The 22,335-nt window shown below is 38.2% G+C and overlaps 1 protein-coding gene across 1 annotated transcript in view; it reads right to left on the bottom strand.

The window, feature by feature from the left end:
* RB1CC1 (RB1 inducible coiled-coil 1) overlaps window positions 1–22,335 on the bottom strand; it is a 183,621-nt gene that overhangs the window by 12,795 nt on the left and 148,491 nt on the right. Inside the window, exons 19-21 of the mRNA XM_065397745.1 lie at window positions 19,841–19,895; window positions 18,275–18,322; window positions 4,313–4,371 (exon numbers count right to left, since the gene is read on the bottom strand). Coding sequence (XP_065253817.1) covers window positions 4,313–4,371; window positions 18,275–18,322; window positions 19,841–19,895 — 162 coding nt within the window. The remainder of the gene's footprint in view (window positions 1–4,312; window positions 4,372–18,274; window positions 18,323–19,840; window positions 19,896–22,335) is intronic.

Raw genomic sequence — 22,335 nt, 5'->3', positions numbered from 1 at the left:
TCTGCGTCTGTCACACAGCTTACACGATTCAACTCAGGATCACTACTCTGCTTAACACACAGCATATAGATATATTATGGTGAAGGCAAGAATAAGCTTATTTTCAAATGATAGTAAGAAAACATTGGAAAAATGATTACATATAAAACAAAATCGTAACACGCTTTCTAGAGCTTAAACTTAACTCACAAGACCTACAGGATAGTTTATCTCAAGCCCTTTTCCCAGTTTTTTCAACCAGGATGACTGATATCCCCCTTCACATATATCAGAGCAGACCTTTGATATTCATCTGAAAACAGGGTGTTCCACCTTCCTGCTGTTTACCTCTTCCTGTGAATTACTTCTGAAGTCTCCAAAAGCTCTTCATTAGCAGCTGATTCAGTGCTTGTTCACACCTAAAATGAAGCTGTGCCACTGTAGCGCTTTACTGAAGACACTACCTAAGCTGATGGGAGAGGTTCTCCTGTCGGTATAGGTATTCCACCTCCCTGAGAAACGGTAGCTAGGCCAATGGGAGAATTCTACAATGGGGGTCAGTTTAATTACGTCGCTCAGAGGTGTGGATTGTGTGACGTAGCAATACCAACCTAATTTCCTAGTATTGATCAGACCTCAGTATGTTAATAAACTTTGGCTGTAAGCCACACAGTATACAATGGTCCACCAGGGAGATAAGTATCTCCTACCTCTTGTCTGGAGAAGTTCGGCTCAAGGAGCACTACATATGAGTGACCTGCCTTTAACTACAAGATTTAGAGAACATAATTTTCAGCATATACACAATTCCTCACATATTTTCCATACAATGACTATGATGACTAGTGTAACACAGGTGTTGATTAGAAACCTTACATAACATTCTGTTTGCAGTCTGCTTTGGACTTAACTATCTTGAGCAATTTTGTATCATCTGCAAACTTTGCCACCTCACTGTTTACTCCCATTTCCAGATGATTTATGTATATGTTGAGCAGCACTGGTCCCAGTACAGATCCTTGGGGGACCCCAATATATACTTCTTTCCACTGTGAAAACTGACCACTTATTCCAATTCTTTGTTATCTATCTTTTAATGAGATACTGACCCATGAGAGGCCCTTCCCTCCTATCTCATGACTCCTTTTTTCTTAACGGCCTTTGGTGAGGGACCTTGTCAAAGCTTTCTGCAAGTCCAAGTACACTATATCCACTGGATCACCCTTGTCCTTTCACTGTTTTTTTTTTTTAAATTGGGGCTGTGGAAGAAAACAAGTCCTCACTCTACGTTTGTTAGCAAAAAGTCAGAGAGTTTTATTACGAGCAATTGCAAGGGAAGACTGTGGTCGGACAGGGATGGCCCCTGACCTTAGGCAGACCTTCCCCCTACAAGCAGCATAAGACACGTATTTATACCTTCCCATTACATGCACCAACGGCTAATGGTTATCCTTTGTTTATACAAACTCTCTCCAGACACTACTTTATCTCAAGGTTTCTGCTTAAATCAGCATTCCATTCTTATCAACTAAAGCGAGCAGAAAAGCAAGGCGTGAAGCAGCATCTCTTACAATTCTCGCGTTGTTAGGGTTACATTTCACTCTATCCTTAAACCTGACTAAAACGTGTACCCTACTTTAATTCTGCTTCCACATTCCCCCCTTTTGTGCTTATAGCACAACTAATATTTTGAGCCTCTATTGTGGTGTTTTTCAAAAGGTTCCATGCATCTTGCTTTTAATTTACATTTAACTAATCTACTAATTTTTGTGTAGTTTCCCTTTTTGAAATTTAAATGCTACTGTGGTAGGTTTCTCTGATATCTTTCCCCCTACGAGAATGTTAAATTTTATTACATTATGGTTGCTATTACCAAGTGGTTCAGTTATATTCACCTCTTGGACCAAATACTGAGCACACCTTAGGATTAAATAAAGAATTGCCTCCCCCTTTGTGGGATCCAGGACAAGCTTTTTCAAGAAGCAGTCATTAATGGTGTCTAGAAATTTTATCTCTGCATTTGGTCCTGAGATGACATGTACCCAATAAAACTGGAGGTAGATGCTATCACCCATTATTATTGGGTTTTTTATTTTTATAGTCTTTCTAATCTCCCTGAGCATTTCACAATCACCATCATGATCCTAGTCAGGTGGTCACTAGTATATTCCTACTGCTATACTTTTATTCTTGAAGCATGGGATTTCTATCCATAGAGATTCAATGGTACTGTTTGAGTCATTTAAGATTTCCACTATATTTGACTCTATGCTTTGTTTCACATATAATGCCATTCCTCCATCAGCATGACCTACTCTATCATTCCTACGTATTTCGTACCCTGGTATTACTGCGTCCCTTTGATTAGCATCGTCCTACCAAGTTTCGGTGACGCCTGTTATATCAATATACTCATTTAATACCAGGCACTTTTAAATTCATGTTCCTGCTTAAAAGTGAAAGCTTTGTGTAATGCTTTTCCTTAGATGCTAAAAGACTGTATGGACCTCTTCTGAGATGTGCATTTGCAAATGTTTTACATCCAAATGCAAGCATCTTCTAATGTAAAAACTTCCTAATGTCATTGCTATGTTAAAGGCAAGATGTTTTATGTCACTATGGAACCCAATGACATTGCTATAACTGCACAGCAATGAATACAGAATATTTATATTAATTGGGGAATTAAGTTATTTAGTTAAGCAATTTCCTTTCCAAACTCAAAAAGAAAAGGACTTTGCATGGACTGTTAAGAAGAGCAGCCAATGCCTTTTTGTATGGCTATTTAATTTGAAGACCCTCTTTAACAATTAAATTTAAAACACTATTTTAAGAACTGGAAAACTTTTATCTCTGCCGTAAGGATGTATAGGCCCATCTGAAACCAAATTTCAACTCCTATTAAGCTCTGATGGAACTCAAGCGATATTTAAGAAAATGGACTGAATAAAAAAAAATAGTTAAAACGCTAAAGATGCTGAAAATTTCCTGCCACGGGAACAAAGACAATTAAATGTACACTGCATATGAATTAACAGACTACATGTCATGAACTGAAGATATTACTAAGACCAACCCATGAGCCAGTGAAAGGACAACAGCAGATCTGAATCCAGCCAAGCCTAAAAGAGGTGTTTTCCTCCTTCCAAAGGAGGAAAGAGCGGGATAAAGCTTCTCTGAACTGAGGAAGCAAACTAGCAGCACTCCCATCTTTCAACTCCATGCAACACTCTCAATGCAGCCTCTCATCTCTGCTCAATGTCTCTAAGACAGCCACAGAGCTACATCAAGAAACAACTTTCCAGTTCAGATCCAACATCTCTCAGACCTTCCTTTGCTTAATAATAATAAATAAAATAATAATAATAATAATAATAATAGTTAATTGCAATTATCTTGCTTGTTCTTAATCATGATAAAATTACTTGGCACTCAACTTGAAACACCCCTTTCTACCTCACATTATTATAAGTAACAATACGAACTCAGATGATCAGAAGTGGGTACTAACGAATAAAATAAGATACCTTAAAGAAAAGTATCAGAGGGGTAGTCGTGTTAGTCTGGATCTGTAAAAAGCAACAGAGTCTCCTGTGGCACCTTTAAGACTAACAGATGTATTGGAGCATAAGCTTTCGCGGGTGACGAAGTGCGTCTGATGAAGTGGGTATTCACCCACAAAAGCTTATGCTCCAATACATCTGTTAGTCTTAAAGGTGCCACAGGACTCTCTGTTGCTTCTTAAAGAAAAGGATGACCTTGCTGTAAACACCAACAGTGAAATCTGAAGTTAACAGCAAAAAGCCCACTGACATCTGCGGGTCCCGGATTTGCTCCCAGCAATTTTTAATAGTGCCTAGCCAGTTACCATGATACACATCTCTTTGAAAAAAGGCATCTTCAGAAGTAATCTCAGGAATTCATATGGGCATATTTTTAGCACTGCAGAGTTATTCTGAATGGATTAATTATTTCTTGGACATAAAATCATAGCTGAAATCTCTAACAAGATTTATCATTATAGAAAAGCCATGAAATGAGAATGAATCCAAATTATGGTGATAAAGTTATACAAATCATTTAAAAATACATTTGTAGCCTCATGGACCATGTATTGAAAGCTTGATTGTAATAGAACATAAAGAATCATAAATTTAATAAAGATTTATTACTAAGGAAATTCACTGTAGTCTAAAACATGAATTTGAGGTTAGATGCTGAAAAGAATTACTACACATTACTTCCACATACTTTACCTGTACATTTGTTACTGAAGACATAAAATTTACTGAGCCATATCAAGAACAAAATGTGAGAATAAAAATATACTTACTCTCTGATAGCTATTTTTTCAGAATGTCTCGAAGACACTGAAGACATGCTTTGGGACATCTAGAAAAATAATGAAAAAGCAAACAACTATAAAATACTGGCAGTATACATTGTAGATAGGGGGCAATTAAGATTGTTTTGATTTATATACGAACCATGACAAAAATATTAAACTAACACATGTTCTTATTACCATCTTGACCATTTTGTTTGTGTGTATACTTTCCCTTCTCTTGTATTTTGCTTTGGTCATTTTAAAATGTAAGCCTTTTAGGACAGGGATTGAAACACAGCACATTTCAGGTGCTTCCATAATATAAAAAATATGGAAAGAATAATAATTACATAAATGAAATTTTATTTTGTATGGCCTCTCAAACTATAGCCCAAAACACTTTAAAGAGTTAATATCAGAGTGAAAGAAAACTTAAGAGGTAGAAAAAGAAGATATTTTTAGATGAGATAAAAATAAGCAGAGCATCACTAAGGCATAAGAAAACTGCTGCAGATGGTAGGCAGTTGAAGAGACAGTTACTTTTATACTAACCATGGTGAGACTGTGTGAAGGGTCAGAGAATTTAACAAAGCTAGACAAGAGAAAGGAGCAAGGAAGAGGATAAAGTTTATGGACGGTTTTAAAAACAATCAGGACAATTTTGGAGTAGAACCTGCAATAATTAGTGAGCAAATGAAGTGTTTAATGATTGGGCACAATATAAATCAAACTACCTGTATGTGTGAGAAAGTGGGCGGAAGCATTTAACACATGCTGGTGCAGGTAGGATAAGACTTGTGGAGACCAGGCTGAAAGGAGTTGAAGACAAGGATGAAAGTTTCAGCAGAGGTGGAAGTGATGCAGCAATGTTGCAGAGAAGGTGGAAGGCATATTAGCAAACAAAGGAGATGAAAAAGTTCAGGTTCAAGAATTTATACTCAGTCCTGTGGACAGTGGAGGCAGATACCTCATTTGAGAAATTATATGACGTTTTGTTTTTCAGGATAACTCCTCGTGCCCAAAGGAGTATACCAAAAAGTACCGCACAGTATCACAATTTTACCTACAAGAAATTAAGGGCAATTCATTGCAGTGCTTTTCAATATATTTTTTAAATATATATAAATCCTTCATCTTCAATGAATTTTAGCTCCTCTATTGAAAATGCATGTACACCTGAATGGCCACACCTCAAAATGTTTATTTGTGTCATTGTTTAACTGTGCAGTAGATGATGTACTTTTAAATGCCATGTATTGAAAGAATTCAAGTGCATAAAAACATTTTTCAATAAGATAGAGCTACACACATGTTCAAACTGATTAACTAAAACATTGAAGATATGAAAATACTTAAAAAGGAAAGAAATTTGACAGATACTGAAGGCCAGATTTAAACATGGCTATAATTTTATGCAACAGGCACATACATTTTAAGTCAAATCCAATAATCACCTACTTTTGACAACAATCCTAGGACTAGGTTACTTTGGTGAGAAGGAATCCTTAGTAGCTACATACCCCATTGAGGGGGAAAGGATTAATCTCCTCAAATATTAACAGGTTTTCATAAGTGTATTTATTCTCTGAGAAATTACTTCTGTGCTGCTACTTGTGTCTTGGTTCATTAGCACAAGTGCCAAACAAAGAGGTTGCTTCCTCTTTTCGCATCCTATATTTTGAAAAACTTTTAGGACAGTTCAGTGAAACATTTTCAGATCATAGTAACCTAAGGGTTTTTTTAATGCACAATCAGATGATTTAAATAATGTTGCATTGTGAATGACTTCTTTCCCAGCTGCTTATTCTCTTTTTCCTCACTCCCACCCTGAAAATAAAGAAAAGCCTTTCTGCCAAAGAAGTAAATTTCAGAGAGAAACAATCAAAACAAAAAGAAAGCCTTAGAAGAAACCATTTTCAACTATGCAAATGTACATAATGAAAAGCACAGAGCTATGTACTTTAAAAACAATTTGTCTTAGAAAGTTGTGTAACTGCCTTGTTGATGCAGGCACTTGCACACTACATTTAAGATACAATTTTCAAAGGTGCCTAAAGGTTTAAGGCTCCCAGTTCCCACTAATATTCAATGGGAGCTGGCTGCCTAACTCCCTTGCGTCCCTCCCATTTGTCCAGCCTCAAATGACAGCTAAACTCAATACCTTGGGGAGTGTTGTCAAATGGCTAGACACAGAGACCTGACACTGGATGTAATAGTTCCCTATGGTACAGAGGTGTTCTAAAGCTTAATTAAGGTGAAATGTAATTGCAAATCATTACTTATTAAAATCATTTATTATTAAAATTTGCTTTTTAATTTGACCAGGCGACCTTGTTAAAGGTACAATGGAATGTCTAGAGCAGTGGTAGCAACCTGCAGCCCATCAGGGTAACCCGCTGGCGGGCCGCCAGACAGTTTGTTTTCATTTGCATGGCCGCCCGCAGCTCCCAGTGGCTGCGATTCACTGTTCCCGGCCAATGGGAGCTGCAGGCGGCTGTGCAAATGTAAACAAACTGTCTGGCGGCCCGCCAGCGGGTTACCCTGACGGGCCCCGTGTGGCCCGCCACTGGTGTAGAGGGTCTTTAATGGCCTCTATCCTGCAAACACTTACACATGCAAGCAGTCCCACTAACAGTACTACTCACATGTTGTGTAAGTATTCGCATGATAGAAACCTAACTCATTAGTCAGTATACAAGTATGATGTATCCTAGCGACAACCTCTCTTCAAAAAAACAAAACAAAATGAAAAAAACCAGTATCAGTACTCTTTGCAAGTATGGAAGCCCCTTCATGACTAATTTCTCACATCACTCTTCTCCAAACTTTCTATTTCTGCTCTTACTTTAAGATGAAGAGACCAAAGCTGAAAGCAGTGCAAAATACGCAAGGATGCACTGAACTTTTAATAATGACATTTCCGGTATCATTCTCTTATACAGTCTAAAATCAGATTAATTTTGAGCACTGCTATACATGGGAGACAATGTCACCTTTGAATCAGCCTCAATATACAAATAAGTCTTTTTCCCCCCTGAAAGTTCACAACTAAATTTGGAACCTATCAAATGTGTAAAAGTAGTTTAAATTGTTCTTCCCAGTTTGCCAAACTTGAAATATCTTGCAGAATTTGCAATACTTAAGAAAGTTATCTAGTTATCTTCTGATTTGTAAAGCCAAAGCCTTACATTTCTTGGTCTTTTATACAAGTAACATTTTGTTACTGTTTCAGTTTTAACATTTTATTTTTACATTTTAACAGTTTTCAGACAATTTTAACCTTGTTTAGATAATTACTTAATTTTTGTTTTAAAACTCCTTAACATAGCGTAATGCTGACAGACCCCAGTCATCGGCAGGTGGGATTGAATCTGGGACCTCTGAAGCTTAGTGCATGAGCCTATACTCCATGTTTAGCTAAGGCTGTAGTAGACTCATTAATCTCTAAGTGGTCTAGGTGCCACCAGAGAGGGACAGAGCACCACACCCAGCAGGCATGGGTTACAATAGCACTTCTAATATATCCTTGTGAGATTCACAATCTAGACAAACAGTCGGACAACCTTTCAATAGAAAGAAATAGAAGTTTCCTATTGCCCAGCGTTTCCAAAGATTTAAAATAACCCTACCATTCTCTTTTGCCTTTATTGTTAATGTGCAAAATAATTAAAAATACAATAGTACCAGTTCTTAAAAGGAGAGCCTTCAGGTATTTATTTTGCTGCTGCTAGGGGAGACCCACACATTGACTTTAGTGAAAAGTGAAGTATTTAGTGTGTACATTGTCTATTATACATAATACCTTAAATATATGAATTCTCTATCTTAATGCAATAGCATCCAAGCAAAGAGTAGCATTAAAACATTACTGCAAACTCAGGTTTTACAAACAGATCAAGAAAAAAAAAATACTTTCCAGGTTTGTGCCTGTTGCAATTCAGGGAGAGAAGAATAATGGAAGGCGAACATTAAAGTAATTATTTTGTAAGAAACTTGGTGGCAACATGCTTACATTTCAAACTATCAACTCTGGCATAGCATTATATAGGCTCTCTAGTTTCTGTACTATTATGAAGCCAAGTAACAACATAACAGCCAGCATGATTTCCTAAAATAACTTAACTCTTAAATAAATCAACATATCCTTTTTCAATATATTTATATTCTTTTCAGGTTACCCCAGTAAGATCATTTTTTTGTTATCTGTAAATTGATATTTGTGCTTACATGCATTAACCCAGGTTTACTACTGAGTTACCATTAATACGCAGAGCTCATGTTTTTGGCAGATGGCATAAAGGTTAGGGAGCTGTAGAGTTTCTACAGAGAAATTTCTGAAGTAGTGTACCAGTAATAGAACTAGTTGAAAAAATTTCCGTCTGAATGATTTTCTGACAAAAATGTCTTTTTCACAGAATTAAAATCTGTGAAAAAATTTCAGTTTTGCTGAAAAATGTTGATTTTTCATCAGGAAAATCAAAGTAACAGCTGCCTGCCTGGAAGGCTTTTGTCAATTTCACTTTCTGCAAAGTAAAATTGACAGAAGCTTTCCAGAAGGGTGTTGAAGCCCCAGGTGCTCTGACTCCCCCGCTGCAGAGTACTCTGCGGCCAGGGTCCCTACCCTTCCAGGGTTCATGGCTCTGGGACAACCCCACCATGCCAGAGGTTCCAGGCTCTCTGCCATGGAGCATCTAGCTACTACCACATTACAAATGAATAAATAAATACAAATAGTCATTAGCTTTTCTTAATCACCATCTCTTTTTTTCCAAATGTGGTTGGGCAAACAAGTTAAAGGAGATTTAACAATACATCAAATATGCATGGGTAGTGCTGCAGAGGAAGACAAAATGCAAGACAAAGTAATAATTTCAGATCAGACTAATTTTTTAACTCAAAAAATTATTCTGTAACAAAAACAAGTTTGTAAAGTATAGAACCTTTGTAACTCTCCTTTGTCCTCAGAATAAATCTTACAATTTTCAAATCGAACCAATTTTCCAAGACAAGGTTATAGTGAGATAAACCAGGGTTTTAGAATGGAAAGGTGGTTGCAAACCAGTGGTGTGTGTAGAAATTAAAATCCGACCCCTTTTGGAGAGACACATTCTGTCGTCCCCACTCCAGGAGCTTGTTCTCCCCCCTGGCACTCAGCCTCAGGAAGAGCTCACTGCTCCCCACCACCCCAGCCCTGAAAGAAGCTCGCTCTTTCCCTTGCCCTGGCCACAGCAGGAGCTTGCTCTCCCCCTGCCCCTCTCCCCGACCCCCGCCTGCTTATATGCCCCTGTTGCAAACCTAACATGAAAAAGCTACCATTTCACCATAATGCTAAATTTCTGGCTCCTTTGCCCTACAGAAGTTTTGATCAGAGTAATTGTTGGCTATTGATGATCCTGTCAGATTAAAAAACGTGTATGCACTGCAAGTCATGGGTGAAATTCTGTGCTGGGCTTCTATAAGACATCTCTGTCCCCTTTCCTGATTCTGGGCTGCTCCAGGGACCAGAGTGGCCTGTGGCATGAACAGCAGCACTGCCCACAATCTCTGCAGTTCTATATGCTATAGCCCTGTCCTGACATGCCCATCCACTCCCAGAAACCCACCCCAGCAAGTCTCCCTATGCCAGGACTTGCAAGGAGGCCTTCAGCGGACACCCTCTGGCTGTATTACTCAAGCCTGGTCTACCATTAAAAATTAGATTAACCTAGTTATGTTGCTTTTGGCTGTGAAAAATTTTGTGCCCTGAGCGCAATAGTTAGGTTGACCTAACCTCTAGTGTAGATGTGGCTAGAGCAACTGAAATCTTCAGTTGACCTAGTTACCACTTCTCAAAGAAGTGGATTAACTACATCAATGGAAAAGCCCCTTTCATCGATGCAGGAAACATTTACAGCTACAGTGCTCCAGAGGCACAGCTGCAGCACCGTAGTTATGTTGCTATAGTGTAGACATAGCCTCAGTTCCTGTACTGTGGGAATTCTCCTTTGGGGCTGGAACTAATGCCCTGTGGGCTTTTTTACCTGGCATACAGGGGCAGAAACAGGTGTGGGAATCTCACCCAAACCTTCCAAATCTTACAATTCCTCCAGGCAGTATTAAGTGTGAAATGGTAAACCATTACATTCCTTCTCTTGGGTGTGGAATGAGTTGCAAATGTCCCATGAATGAACCAGCCCTGGCTTTGGCAATGAGAATAGGAGGTTTGTAGATGTCTTGTACAATAGCAAAGATTTGTCAATCTATTTTTAATCACTCCTGAGCACCAGGAATTAGTTCAGGCAAGCCTCTTGCAGCATACAATCAGTAAAAGAGAATTATATATTTATATTTTGCTTTTTGGGTCAGCCTATTTCATATTTGTTAGATTAGACCACTAGTTCGTTCCCTAGAAAAGGAAACTGTCTCCTCAGCTGTTTCATCAACAAGGTTGAATTGAACCTCATAGGATTTACTCAATAATTGAGTAAAGCTATAAATGAATCCTGTTAGAGAACTTACTTCACAGCTTGCCCGGCCTTTTATCTCAGCCTCACCATTTGCAGGGCTATCGCGGACAGGATATAAAGTGAAATTTAGACTTCCATAAATGACATGATTTCTCAGCAAACTGTGGGTCAATGTTTATGACAAGTTCTCCTAAAATAAACTTTTATTCATCTGAATTTATTTATATCCACAGATATACCTAAACCACCAAGTAACTTCTGGACTTCACCTCACAAGCATACTTCATGCTTACAACACTCTAGCTAGAAAGGCCAGGTAAATATGCAAGTTTTATTTATCTGGAAAAGTAGCGAAATACAAAAATAGGAATATTTTGTTGCAACTAATAGATATTAGTGCTTAGTCTCTTCCAGCTGTCTTGCAACTGTTTTACTCTACCGGTTCCTTAAGCCAAGTGGATTTTTTTCCCCTCAATAAAACTCTGCTAGCTCCAAGTGTTTGGTCACCTTTCCCCATTCCCAGACAGATATTTTTAACTTTATTGATGCACTGGTGTAAAATTAGATTTATGCAGTGCTGATTCAGGCCCTTGTGTAATAATTTTTCATTGAAATGGTGCTCAAACCTGGATATAGGACTGAAAGTCATCTTGTTAACTAGCTCTAGAGTTCTAAGCCACAAGTAACAGGAATAAATTCAATGGGGTATGGATTGTCTTAAGGGATTTGTAATAGGATATGAGGCCTTTCACGAGGCTGTAGGTTCCAAATCTGGTTCAACTTAGTAGTTACCAAAAATTATTACCCTCTGATGGCTGTTCAGTGACCTGTGTGAAATATAACTAATACAGTAGAACCTCAGAGTTACAAACACCAAAGTTATGAACTGACCAGTCAACGACATACCTCATTTGGAACTAGAAGCAATCAGGCGACAGCAGAGATCCCCGCCACGCCCCCAAACCCCCCAACCCAGTACAGTACTGTTGTGACCAGGGTCCTAGTGGGGAGCCAGCTATGGTCACTCAATTAGGGTGAACTGCAAAGAATGGGGCAGTAAAACCCCAAAAAGCTAGTGGATATTCCTGCTTCAACCACCATTCCAGGGGACATGTGTCCATGCTGATGACAATCCAAAGCAGTGCAGACTAGTGCATGTTCATTTTCATTATCTGAGTCAGATGCCAACAGCAGCAGGTTGATTTTTTTATTTTTTGGTGGTTCGGGTTCTGTAGTTTATGCATCAGAGTGTTGCTCTTTTAAGACTTCTGAAAGCATGCTCCACACCTCGTCCCTCTCAGATTTTGGAAGGCACTTCAGATTCTTAAACCTTGGGTCGAGTGCTATAGCTATCTTTAGAAATGTCAAAGTGGTACCTTCTTTGAGTTTTGTCAAATTTGTAGTGGAAGTGTTCTTAAAATGAACACCATGTGCTGGGTCATCATCTGAGACTGCTATAACATGAAATACATGGCAGAATGCGGGTAAAACAGAGCAGGGGACATACAATTCTCCCCCAAGGAGTTCAGTCACAAATTTAATTAATGCATTATTTTTTTAATGAGCGTCATCAGCATGGAAGCACGTCCTCCGGAATGGTGGCCGAAGCATGAAGGGGCATATGAATATTTATCATATCTGGCATGTAAATACCTTGCAATGCCACCAAAAGTGCCATGCAAATGCCTGTTCTCACACTCTGGTGGCATTGTAAATAAGAAGAGGGCAGCATTATCTTTTATAAATGTAAACAAACTTGTTTGTCTTAGTGATTGGCTGAACAAGAAGTAGGACTGAGTGGACTTGTAGGCTCTAAAGTTTTACATTGCACTCAAAAACAAAACAGTTATGTAACAAAAAAAATCTACATTTGTAAGTTGCACTTTCACAACAAAGAGATTGCACTATAGTACTTGTATGAGGTGAATTGAAAAATACTATTTCTTTTGTTTATCATTTTTACAGTGCAAATATCTGTAATGAAAAATAATATACACTTTGATTCCAATTACAGATATTGTAACAGAATACAATATATATGAAAATGTAGGAAAACATCCAAAATATTTAATAAATTTCAATTGGTATTCTATTGTTTAACAGTGTGATTAAAACTGTGATTAATTGCGTTTTTTTTTTAATCACAATTAATTTTTTTTAGTTAATCGTGAATAATTGACAATCCCTATATACAACATACCAACACTGTTATAAACTGGATAGATTCTATCCCCATCTTTGTTGTTGAGAGGAGCTGGCTTTCCAGGATGATACAATTCCTGTGGTTCCTTCATTCTTTTGAGTTGGAGCTTAAGTCTGTCCACTTTTGCCTTAGCTTCTAGTTCCTGCAATCGAATATATGCCATTTTTTGGTCATGTTCAAAACACAGGCGTTCTTTTTCAGCAGCTTCTCTTTCCATATCAGCTGGTTTTTGTTCGTGTTCAAACTGCTGGTTTCTCACTGCAAGCATTTTCGCTGGGTCTGCTTCCTTATCACTGGCAATTAATAGATTTTTCAGTTCCTGCTCTGGGGCTTTTTTCTTAAAAGACAACCCCCTCTGTGAGCACAATTCTTCCAGGCTTTTTCTGTCAGGATCTTGATCATGCGCCACTCACTGTAACTGATTTTTAACCCTTAAACTCTCCAATATCAACATTAATTTTTTGACAAGCGTGGGGTTCTGATCCCAAAACCCAATTAACCTGTGGTAATGTGTATCCTGACGACTACACCACTGTGACCAGGGTCCTAGTGGGGAGCCAGCTGTGGTCACTCAATTAGGGTGAACTGCAAAGAATGGGGCAGACAATCCCCAAAAAGCTGGTGGATATTCCAATACCTAGATTTACCAAGCCAGCATAAAACATCTTATTTATTACCTTACTGGTTACTCAGAAGTCCAAACAACACAGTTCCCTTAAAGTGATCCAGCCTCAGGCCTCCATCCAGGTACCTAAGTCAAATATGATGATTTCTGAAAATCTTATTTCATCATATAAAAGAAAAGGTTCTACCAATCCCAAAGGATTGGACACATTACCTCCCAGGTTACTAAATATTCCAGATCTTACCCAAATACATGCTACAGCCAATTCTTATTAAAAAACAGAAGAGAGAGTATGGTTAAAAGATCAATATACATACAGAAATGAGTTCAATTCATTGAGATGCAGATTCATAGCAGAGATGGTGGGCTTCATAGTTGCAAAGAGTTCTTTCAGAAATAGTTCACAGGTTACAGTCCAATGTCCAAATATCATATTCAAGGCGTACCCCAGCGTACCTGGGAGCTCAGTCTTGCGACTCAAACTTCCCCAGATGAAGCTTAAGCAGATCCGAGATAACAGAATCAGAACCCAAGGATCTTTATACAATTTCATGTCTTTTGACAAGTAGGGAATTCAAAAGGTAATTAGCATGACTATGAAGGAGGTCCATCACCAGTACCGTAGCTACAGAATTAACATAAGGCAATTTGTTTGTTCCTCCACCATTCACAGATTATTTGCTAGACCAGGGATCGGCAACCTGCGGCTCGCCAGGATAAGCACCCTGGTGGGCCGGGCCGGTTTGTTTACCTGCCACGGCTGCAGGTTCGGCCGATCGTGGCTCCCATTGGCTGCGGTTCGCCGCTCCAGGCCAATGGGGGCTGCGGGAAGTGGTGCGGGCCGAAGGATGTGCTGGCCGCCCTTCCTGCAGCCCCCATTGGCCTGGAGCAGTGAACCGCAGCCAGAGGGAGCCGCGATCGGCCGAACCTGCGGATGTGGCAGGTAAACAAACCGGCCCAGCCCGCCAGGGTGCTTACCCTGGCGAGCCGCATGCCAAAGGTTGGCGATCCCTGTGCTATACATTTCAAAGAGAGATGAATACAGAGATATCCCATGTTTACGATTCATTTAAATGATAGGATGTTCTTTTGACCTCTGAATTATCAGAATACAGCATACCCAGGGACTGTTGATTACATTGTCCACCCTACTCAGACATATGTAAATACACAAAAACACAAACATTATCTCTCCATATGTCTTTTGAGGGTTATTTATTTTGCAGGATGTTTAACCCTTTCTAGCCATGCCGTCACAACTGTGTTAAATGTAAACTACTAAAAAACAAAGGGAAAATTAAAAAAAAATTGACAAGGTAAGGAAACTGTTTCTGTGCTTGTTTCATTTAAATTAAGATGGTTAAAAGCATTAGTCAGTAACCCCTTATGAGCAGAGGGTTTTTTTTTTTTTTTTTTGGGTCCTTAGAGTGACTGACAAATGAGAATTTCCTCTGAAGCAAACAGATTTCATTATCTAATTATGGATTTTTTAAAAAGAAATGATGGGAACAATGAATAAATTGAAGAGATTCACCTGTACAAAACAATTAATATATAGGGACATTGTTTTTTAATATTTCCTTCCTGCCCCCAACACACACACACACACACAGGTGTTCTACATTAGTTAAGTCATACCAAAGTTTTATTAACTGTCTATTTCACAGTAAGCTTTCTATTTCTTACCTGAGGTTCTCTGCATTTGTGAAAGAGTCTTACATCTGCTATTTATTTTATGCCAAAATGAACGTTAGCAGATGAGAAGACTATTCTGAGTTTTGAGGTTTTGTTTACCAGTGTTCCTAGCATTAATTAAAACAAACTATTCAGATGGAAACGGTAATTTAATTATCACACAAGTAGGCATAATTTTTAAATCCAGTCTTTACCAGACTGTTACAAAAGTGTTAAGAAGGTTCAGTTCTCAAAGTACTGAAGACAACAAAAGACAGTGGTAGCAACTCTTGGTGGAACGTCCTCAGGTGTCATCCCATCACTCAAAGCACCCCCATGTCTACACGAATATAATGCTGTTGAAGAGGAAAGGCAGTGAGATGCATTCTCCCTTCTCAAGAACTGAGCATACTGCTATTTCATTGCTCCCTTCTGTTGTTCTGGGAGCTCGAGCATATGAACTTTGATCTCCCAATGTGTCCGCATGATGCAATAACTAACTTGGAAGTACAGGACCCTAAAGCTGTGCTAGCATCTCCTGTTTGGTCAGGAGGGGCAAACAAAACTATAAAAAGGGACAGAAGCCCACAAGCCTGCAGAAGCAGGAAGAAGGGTCATTAGGATATGCTCCCTGGATGCTTGAGCCCATGGAAAACCCACTGTTCTCTTTAAAGACAGGCTAGTAACTGAGTAGAGAGCTCCTGCGCCCTTCCAGTAGGCATTGCTTTTCTATACAGTTCTGCAGTCTGCTCCAGACGTGCTCAATCCCATTAGTATACAGCGAGAATGTACAGAGACCCCTGAAGAACCATCATTGCTATCCTAACAAGTCAATTTTAGTGTTTCAGTAACACAACAGGCAATACACATTAGGACATATAATCAAGATTTTTTTTAAAAAGGAGACAAAAATTAGAAAAAAAATACTGTCTACAACGTGTGAGGAATTTAGATCTGCAAAGTATACCATAATTACCAACAATTGGTTACATCAGACCACAAAGGTGCATAGTACTTCACAAACCCAGAGTAATGTATTTCAGTTCATACATAATTTGTGAAAATATTCCCAATCTTGATGGCTGGATTGTGTCTTTAAACGATAGTCCTGCATTGGCGGGAGGTGGAGAGGCTGTGTTACAATGGAGCAACAGCATCACTATCCTTTCAAAGAAGTGCAGCATCTACTCCTTTCTAGCCCAGCCAGCTGTGTCCTCACTCTGCACCTCTGTGTCTCACTAAGAAAGCTAGTTCCACTGATGGCATTAGCAAAGAGCAATGGCTCCACTATTCAGTCACAGTTCTACCCTGTCCCCTATCTGGTGCACTTATGCAGGTCCAGCTGTAATCTGGCTCCAATGATACATATTTATCCAGACTTCAAAATAAATTATACATTAATCTCTTCGGCCTTAAGGAAAGAAAAAGTAAATAACTGGACAAAGTAAATTCGAAAGAAATTGAAGATATCCATTATTTTATTAACCAGCTGTAGCACAGCTGCCTTTTTAAATGTAGATTTTTTTCCTATACTTTGTTTCTAGTTCTTGCCATATGCTATAATTAATATCAATTGCACTTACAAGGAAAAGAATGAGGTGTATTATGCAATAGCTTGCAACAAAAAAGTTTACATATTGCTGTACAAGAGAAATTTAAGTCATATAGAAACAAATACGTCATCAAATATAGACTGGGACTTTTTTGTTGTTGTGGTTGAAGAACTCATGAACTTGAGTAAGCTCACCAGAATTAAAGAATTCAAGTTATCCAACCAAATTCTCCTCTCTCCCCCCTACAACTAAAATAAAATAATGTAAGAAACCTCAATTTAAGCTTCAGCTTTGCTATGGATATCTGAGATGGCCCCCTGGGGGCTGTCTTTCCCTTTCTAGTAGCCAGGAAATGAAAGATGTAAGTACAGGCAGATCCTCATTCTGCTTGGGAAGGGGAAATCACACAGTGGACTCTGAATGCTTGATATGAAGCAGATTTAAATATATATTCTGCAATCTCTAAAATTAAGAAGATTTGTCTTAATTTGCACTTCTTTATTTTGTTGCCAGATAGTATCCAGGAAATTCAGAAAGAGACAACCTTCCTCCACGAGAAATCACGTACTTACAATCCATCTTGCTTCTTTAGGCCAATATTCTCAAGCCTTGTCAAGCACGCAAGACCAGCCTCCCATCTTCTTGCCATACTTACCCCAACTTCAGCACTTTTTTTCACCTACTCTCCTAAACTGAAATCTGAGCAGTAGTTTGAATTGCATGCTCCCATTAGGGTGACCAGATGTCCTAATTTTACAGGGACAATCCCGATATTTGGGGCTTTGTCTTATATAGGTGCCTATTACCCCTCACCCACGGTCGCGATTTTTCACCCTTGCTATCTGGTCACCTTAACCCCCATATAATTCATGTGGGTTGCGGTCTGACTTACCCACATACTCCATCTGAATTATATGGCAAGCTGTTATGTCTCCTGTCTCATTTCCATTCCCTCACATGGGTCTAATCTCCCTTTTGAGTAAAATTTATTTTTTTAAAAGCTAATATAGTCCATAAACCATCTGAATCATTTTTTTCAAAAGGTAGTTACTAAATGGCCATTAATTGCACAAATGCCTGATGTGCACGTGTGCATGCATTTATGCAAGTTTACCTTATTAAAAATGTGACCCTTGGAGTTAATGCTTTTGCCTGTCTTTTCAAAAGACTGGTTTGGTTTGTATGCTTAGTGAGAGTAAAAGTCTCCCTTTGCTTCCACCCCACCCTGCTGCCTCCAAGTTTTCTTCTATGGAAAACTGCCCTTACCCCAACAATGAAAAAACATCTTATATGGAATTAGATCACTCCTCATTGCCATTTTTTTCTTTTCCTTACTTTGTTCTACTTTGTATGTTAAACTCTAAGGTGTGCAGAGAATTATTAGAATTTACATTTTTAAAATTCTTGTTTATTTTTGAAAAAAGTATTTTATGAACAGACAAGTGCACAAATGTTTAATGTACTTACCAATCTTTGATTTAATCGCTTATTTTCCTCTTCTTTAAGTTGTAATGTCTGTAGGAGACAGTAATCTAAAATGAATAACCAATTTAATATTTATGTTCATTATATAGCATAAACCTGTAATAAATACCAAATAGTTTTGAACTGATGAACACTGCACTGTCCATGCACAAACTACTTTTTGTTGTAGGTTTCAGAATTTTAGGAAAACGTTTATAATCTCCTCACAAGCAAAAAGGTACAGACATTTAAAGTTAAAAAAAACTGGCAACCACCATGGTGCCACTGAGCCTGCTGTCAAGCCACTGGGGGAAGTGTCATCTCCCTGCTCTTACTACAGCTTAACCATGAAACAGAGATAATCTGATTGATTATACTGAACTAGGAGCTGGTGTGAAGCTCAAAATAGAATTTTAAGTGAAGTAAAAACTAAGCCTAACTCTGAAGAAGAGAAAGGAAGGTGGGAATGGGACTGGAGACAAAAAAGGAAATGGGAAGTGGGTTGTTAAACCTTTCAGACTCGTACTTAAAAAAAAAAAAAAAAAGTCTAATCAATTAAAAACAGCAGATATTTTCGATGATATTCCCAGTCATTGCACCAGTGGGAGTAGCTACACAGCTGTGACTTCACCGACACGGTCCAATCAGTCAGAAACTCTGTCCAGAGCAGTACTCGAATACAAAATACAACACACAGAAGAATGACTTACAAAGGGGAAATAATCTAATTTCCTGATTTGTGAACTGAAATTCTAGACTAAAACACTGCATTTAAAAAAAAACCCACACAAAATAATTGGGCTGTATTATAAGAAACACTGTTCTAGTGTCAGTTTTTTTGTTTTTGTTTTTTTTAAAAACTGTCCATCCAGGGGTATAGTACATTAGACTTTTAATTAAGAGGATATAAATTAACACAGTGCCAGAGAAGTGGATGAAATCCTTTTGCTTTGTTTCTTCTGAAATTAGTTTCAAGCATTTCTCATACTTTGTGTCTCAGTGTTTTAATTGCCTTGTTTTAAAAAGAGTAAACACGTCTTGGATTAATATGTGAAAAGAAAAATTGGTCTGCAATCACTTGCATGGAATTTATTTAATCTCTGATCACTTGGTGGAATTATTTCCTTTAATATTACTGTAATTATCCATTATTCTCTAGGAAACCCAGATGTTTGCACTGGTTAATTCCTTGATTAATTTTCTGCTATAAAAACATCAAAGAATGTGTTACAACTACTTAAAATGGAAATACTAGCCCCGATTCTCATTCATACAAAGTCTGCTTTACACATCGTGAAGTGTAAGTGGTCCTTAAAGATGGAGTAAATTATATACAGACTCACTCTCAGATCCTGTACACTAAGAGAACGGTGTGAATTAGTCTTAATGTAAATGAAAATCAATCCCATTATTCCTTGGAAAAGGCACTTTCCTTTGCAAATACTCATGTGCACCAGAATTTAATAATCATTTACTGCATCATAACTTTACGTGTGTACTAGTCATTTTCAAAGCACTTTACACACCATTAAGTTGCTGAGTGAATATAATAGAAGAGAATCTACTCACTCTTTCTAACAACATTATCCTCTGTTTTTCTTCAGACAACATATGGATGTTTTCACTAAGGAAAAAAGAAAAACTTTTGAGAGATTAAGAAACTATGAAATAAAGCAGTTTTCTCTTTTCCAAAATGTTTATCTACTGAAAGTTACTGTTTTATGGCTGTATCTCCTGTTGTATTTGTGCTATTTAAAAAACATATAGAATAATAATAATAATATAACATTTGAGGTTATTGTTTGAGTATACTCAAATATATTTGAATGCAAAATTGTCCATTTTAATGGCAAATAGCACATACTGCTGTCCTTATGATGCAAGAATCAATATGGCTACCTTGCTGTTTTTTCTTGGTATATGTACCAGCATTACCATTTCTTAGTTTTCCTTTATTATGGTGTGTTCAAGTTAAATGGAAAATTTAGTACCCAGGAATTTCCTTTCTGGGTTTAACTTCTGTTAGTCACTAATGCGTAGTGTTGTGTCTTGGTCTATGTGGATCTCAAAGGCTTCTAAGGGATTCTAGAGAAGTCCAGCACAAATCAAAGCTCCTCATTTCTATATGCTAGAACTCTTCCTGAGCTGTAGAAATACTTAAGACAAATTAGTAAGAAATAAAACCAATTATAATTAAAACTTTAACGTTTTCACCCATAAGGAGAGAGGATTGCTAAATAAAATCACTTCCTGGCTCCCAATATGAAAACAATATGGGCAGGTCAGATTGAGTGAGATGTTAACTTTCTTTCTGGAATTATCAGACACTAAATTTTAAGATTCTGAATCATAACATAACCCAAGGTGGGGAAAGTAATGAGCAATAAAACATAGCAGCAAGAGGAGGAAAAAAAAAAAAAAAAAAGTTAATACAGATTAGAAGTACCTTGAGCTATAAATTCATTGGGAACTGGTTCTGGCAGCATCTTCCTACCAAAAGGTACCAAGTAGTCCATTTTGAAGTCTTTGATAAAGATCTTAATAAAGACCTGCAAAGACATTTTTTCCCCCCAAGATGATATAGAAGATGAGGAATGAGCTCTAAATCCCTCAGCAACTAGCATGATATCGACTATATAATTTTTTTTCTCCACCTGTCCAGAGTAGCTTTAGATGCTCAGAGGGCTGGGCGCATCTGGCAAAAAGAGATGACTATAGATGTTGACTTTAAGATGGATTGCGTGTTCTTGGAATATACTTCGGAATGCTGTGGAATGTTGAGTGTTTGAGTAGGTGGAGGAAAAGAATTTCCTGAGAAATATGGAAAGTAGAATCCAACTGTGTTAGGAATTATTCTGGCATCCTGATCATCATTTTTTCATCAAGCAAACACAACAGCATCCCAGAATTCAGAGAATCACCAGTTTGAGACTAACACCGTAACAGAGATGATAGAGACTAATTAACAGGTCCTTATAGACGGAGATTATGCTTCAAAGGGTGCTGTTGTGACAGCGTGTAAAACAAGAGGCTAATCCCATTTTTGGAAAACCAATCTTGCTGTTGTTTTGAAAAGTCTTACTACTCTGGGCTATAAGATGATGTGGGTGTGCTTTCCATTCAGAGAGGCTTGTACCAGCACAGTACTCAAGGATTCTGTAGCTGAACTGGGGAGCCTGTCAATACGTTCTACATCCCTGTCCATCATTCTAATGGAGGATTACTTGAGGGATGAAACTTGACATCATGCCATGCCTGGTGAGTGGTTCCAGATGCTCAATAAAATATATCTGTAGCTCTCTTATATAGAACTTCACCGAGGGTGGGATGTCTTGTGGACACTGACTAATTTTGTGTTGATGGAGTCTTTTGGAAGCAAGCCCCGCTTGATTGGGATCACCATCTCTCTTGCAAAGGCAGCTACCATCACTCCAACCTTGGGTAAAAGTGCTGGGCTCTCTAACTTTGTATGATGTTATGGTCCTTTTGCTAAGGGTTTCCCATTGTTAGGAGGGTTATTCCACTCCTCTTGAATAACATCCTTGAATGAAGGGCCCTGTCTCATTTACATTTTGAAAGGAATTATTTAAGCAGTAGGGTACTTTTGTTGTTTCCTTCTTTTTCAACCCTGTCAGTTGTGACTATCACATTGTAAAATACTGTGTCAAATAAAGAACAACAGAATGTTTCCTAATTTCCTTTGATGACCATTCATGGCTAGATTGGAATCAGGGAAAGAGGATCAATGTTGACTTGGATATTCTATTTTCCTTTTCAGCCTGTTGGTCTCAGATTCTTGACTGAATTATTTGCACAGCAAAAAGAGAACCTCTTGTGTCTTCTGCTGGCCTGAGAAATGTGCTTGGGCCATGGGGATTCTCTCTCTCCAATTTAATATTTGGGACATGAAGCCCTATAGGAATTGTTTCTACTCACCCCCAAAAAACAAAATAACCCTCCTGAGATTAATTTGAGGGGCTAGAAGCCACTAAGGGACTGGTGGGGGTGAGGAGGGAGAAAAAAGAATGAGACCCAGGATACTTTGAGAGATCCTAATTTCTGTG

Source organism: Emys orbicularis, chromosome 2 (genome assembly GCF_028017835.1).
Source record: "Emys orbicularis isolate rEmyOrb1 chromosome 2, rEmyOrb1.hap1, whole genome shotgun sequence".
Taxonomy (NCBI): domain Eukaryota; kingdom Metazoa; phylum Chordata; order Testudines; family Emydidae; genus Emys; species Emys orbicularis.
The sequence above is the reverse complement of the archived record's forward strand: the minus strand, read 5'-3'. Positions and strand labels throughout refer to the sequence as shown.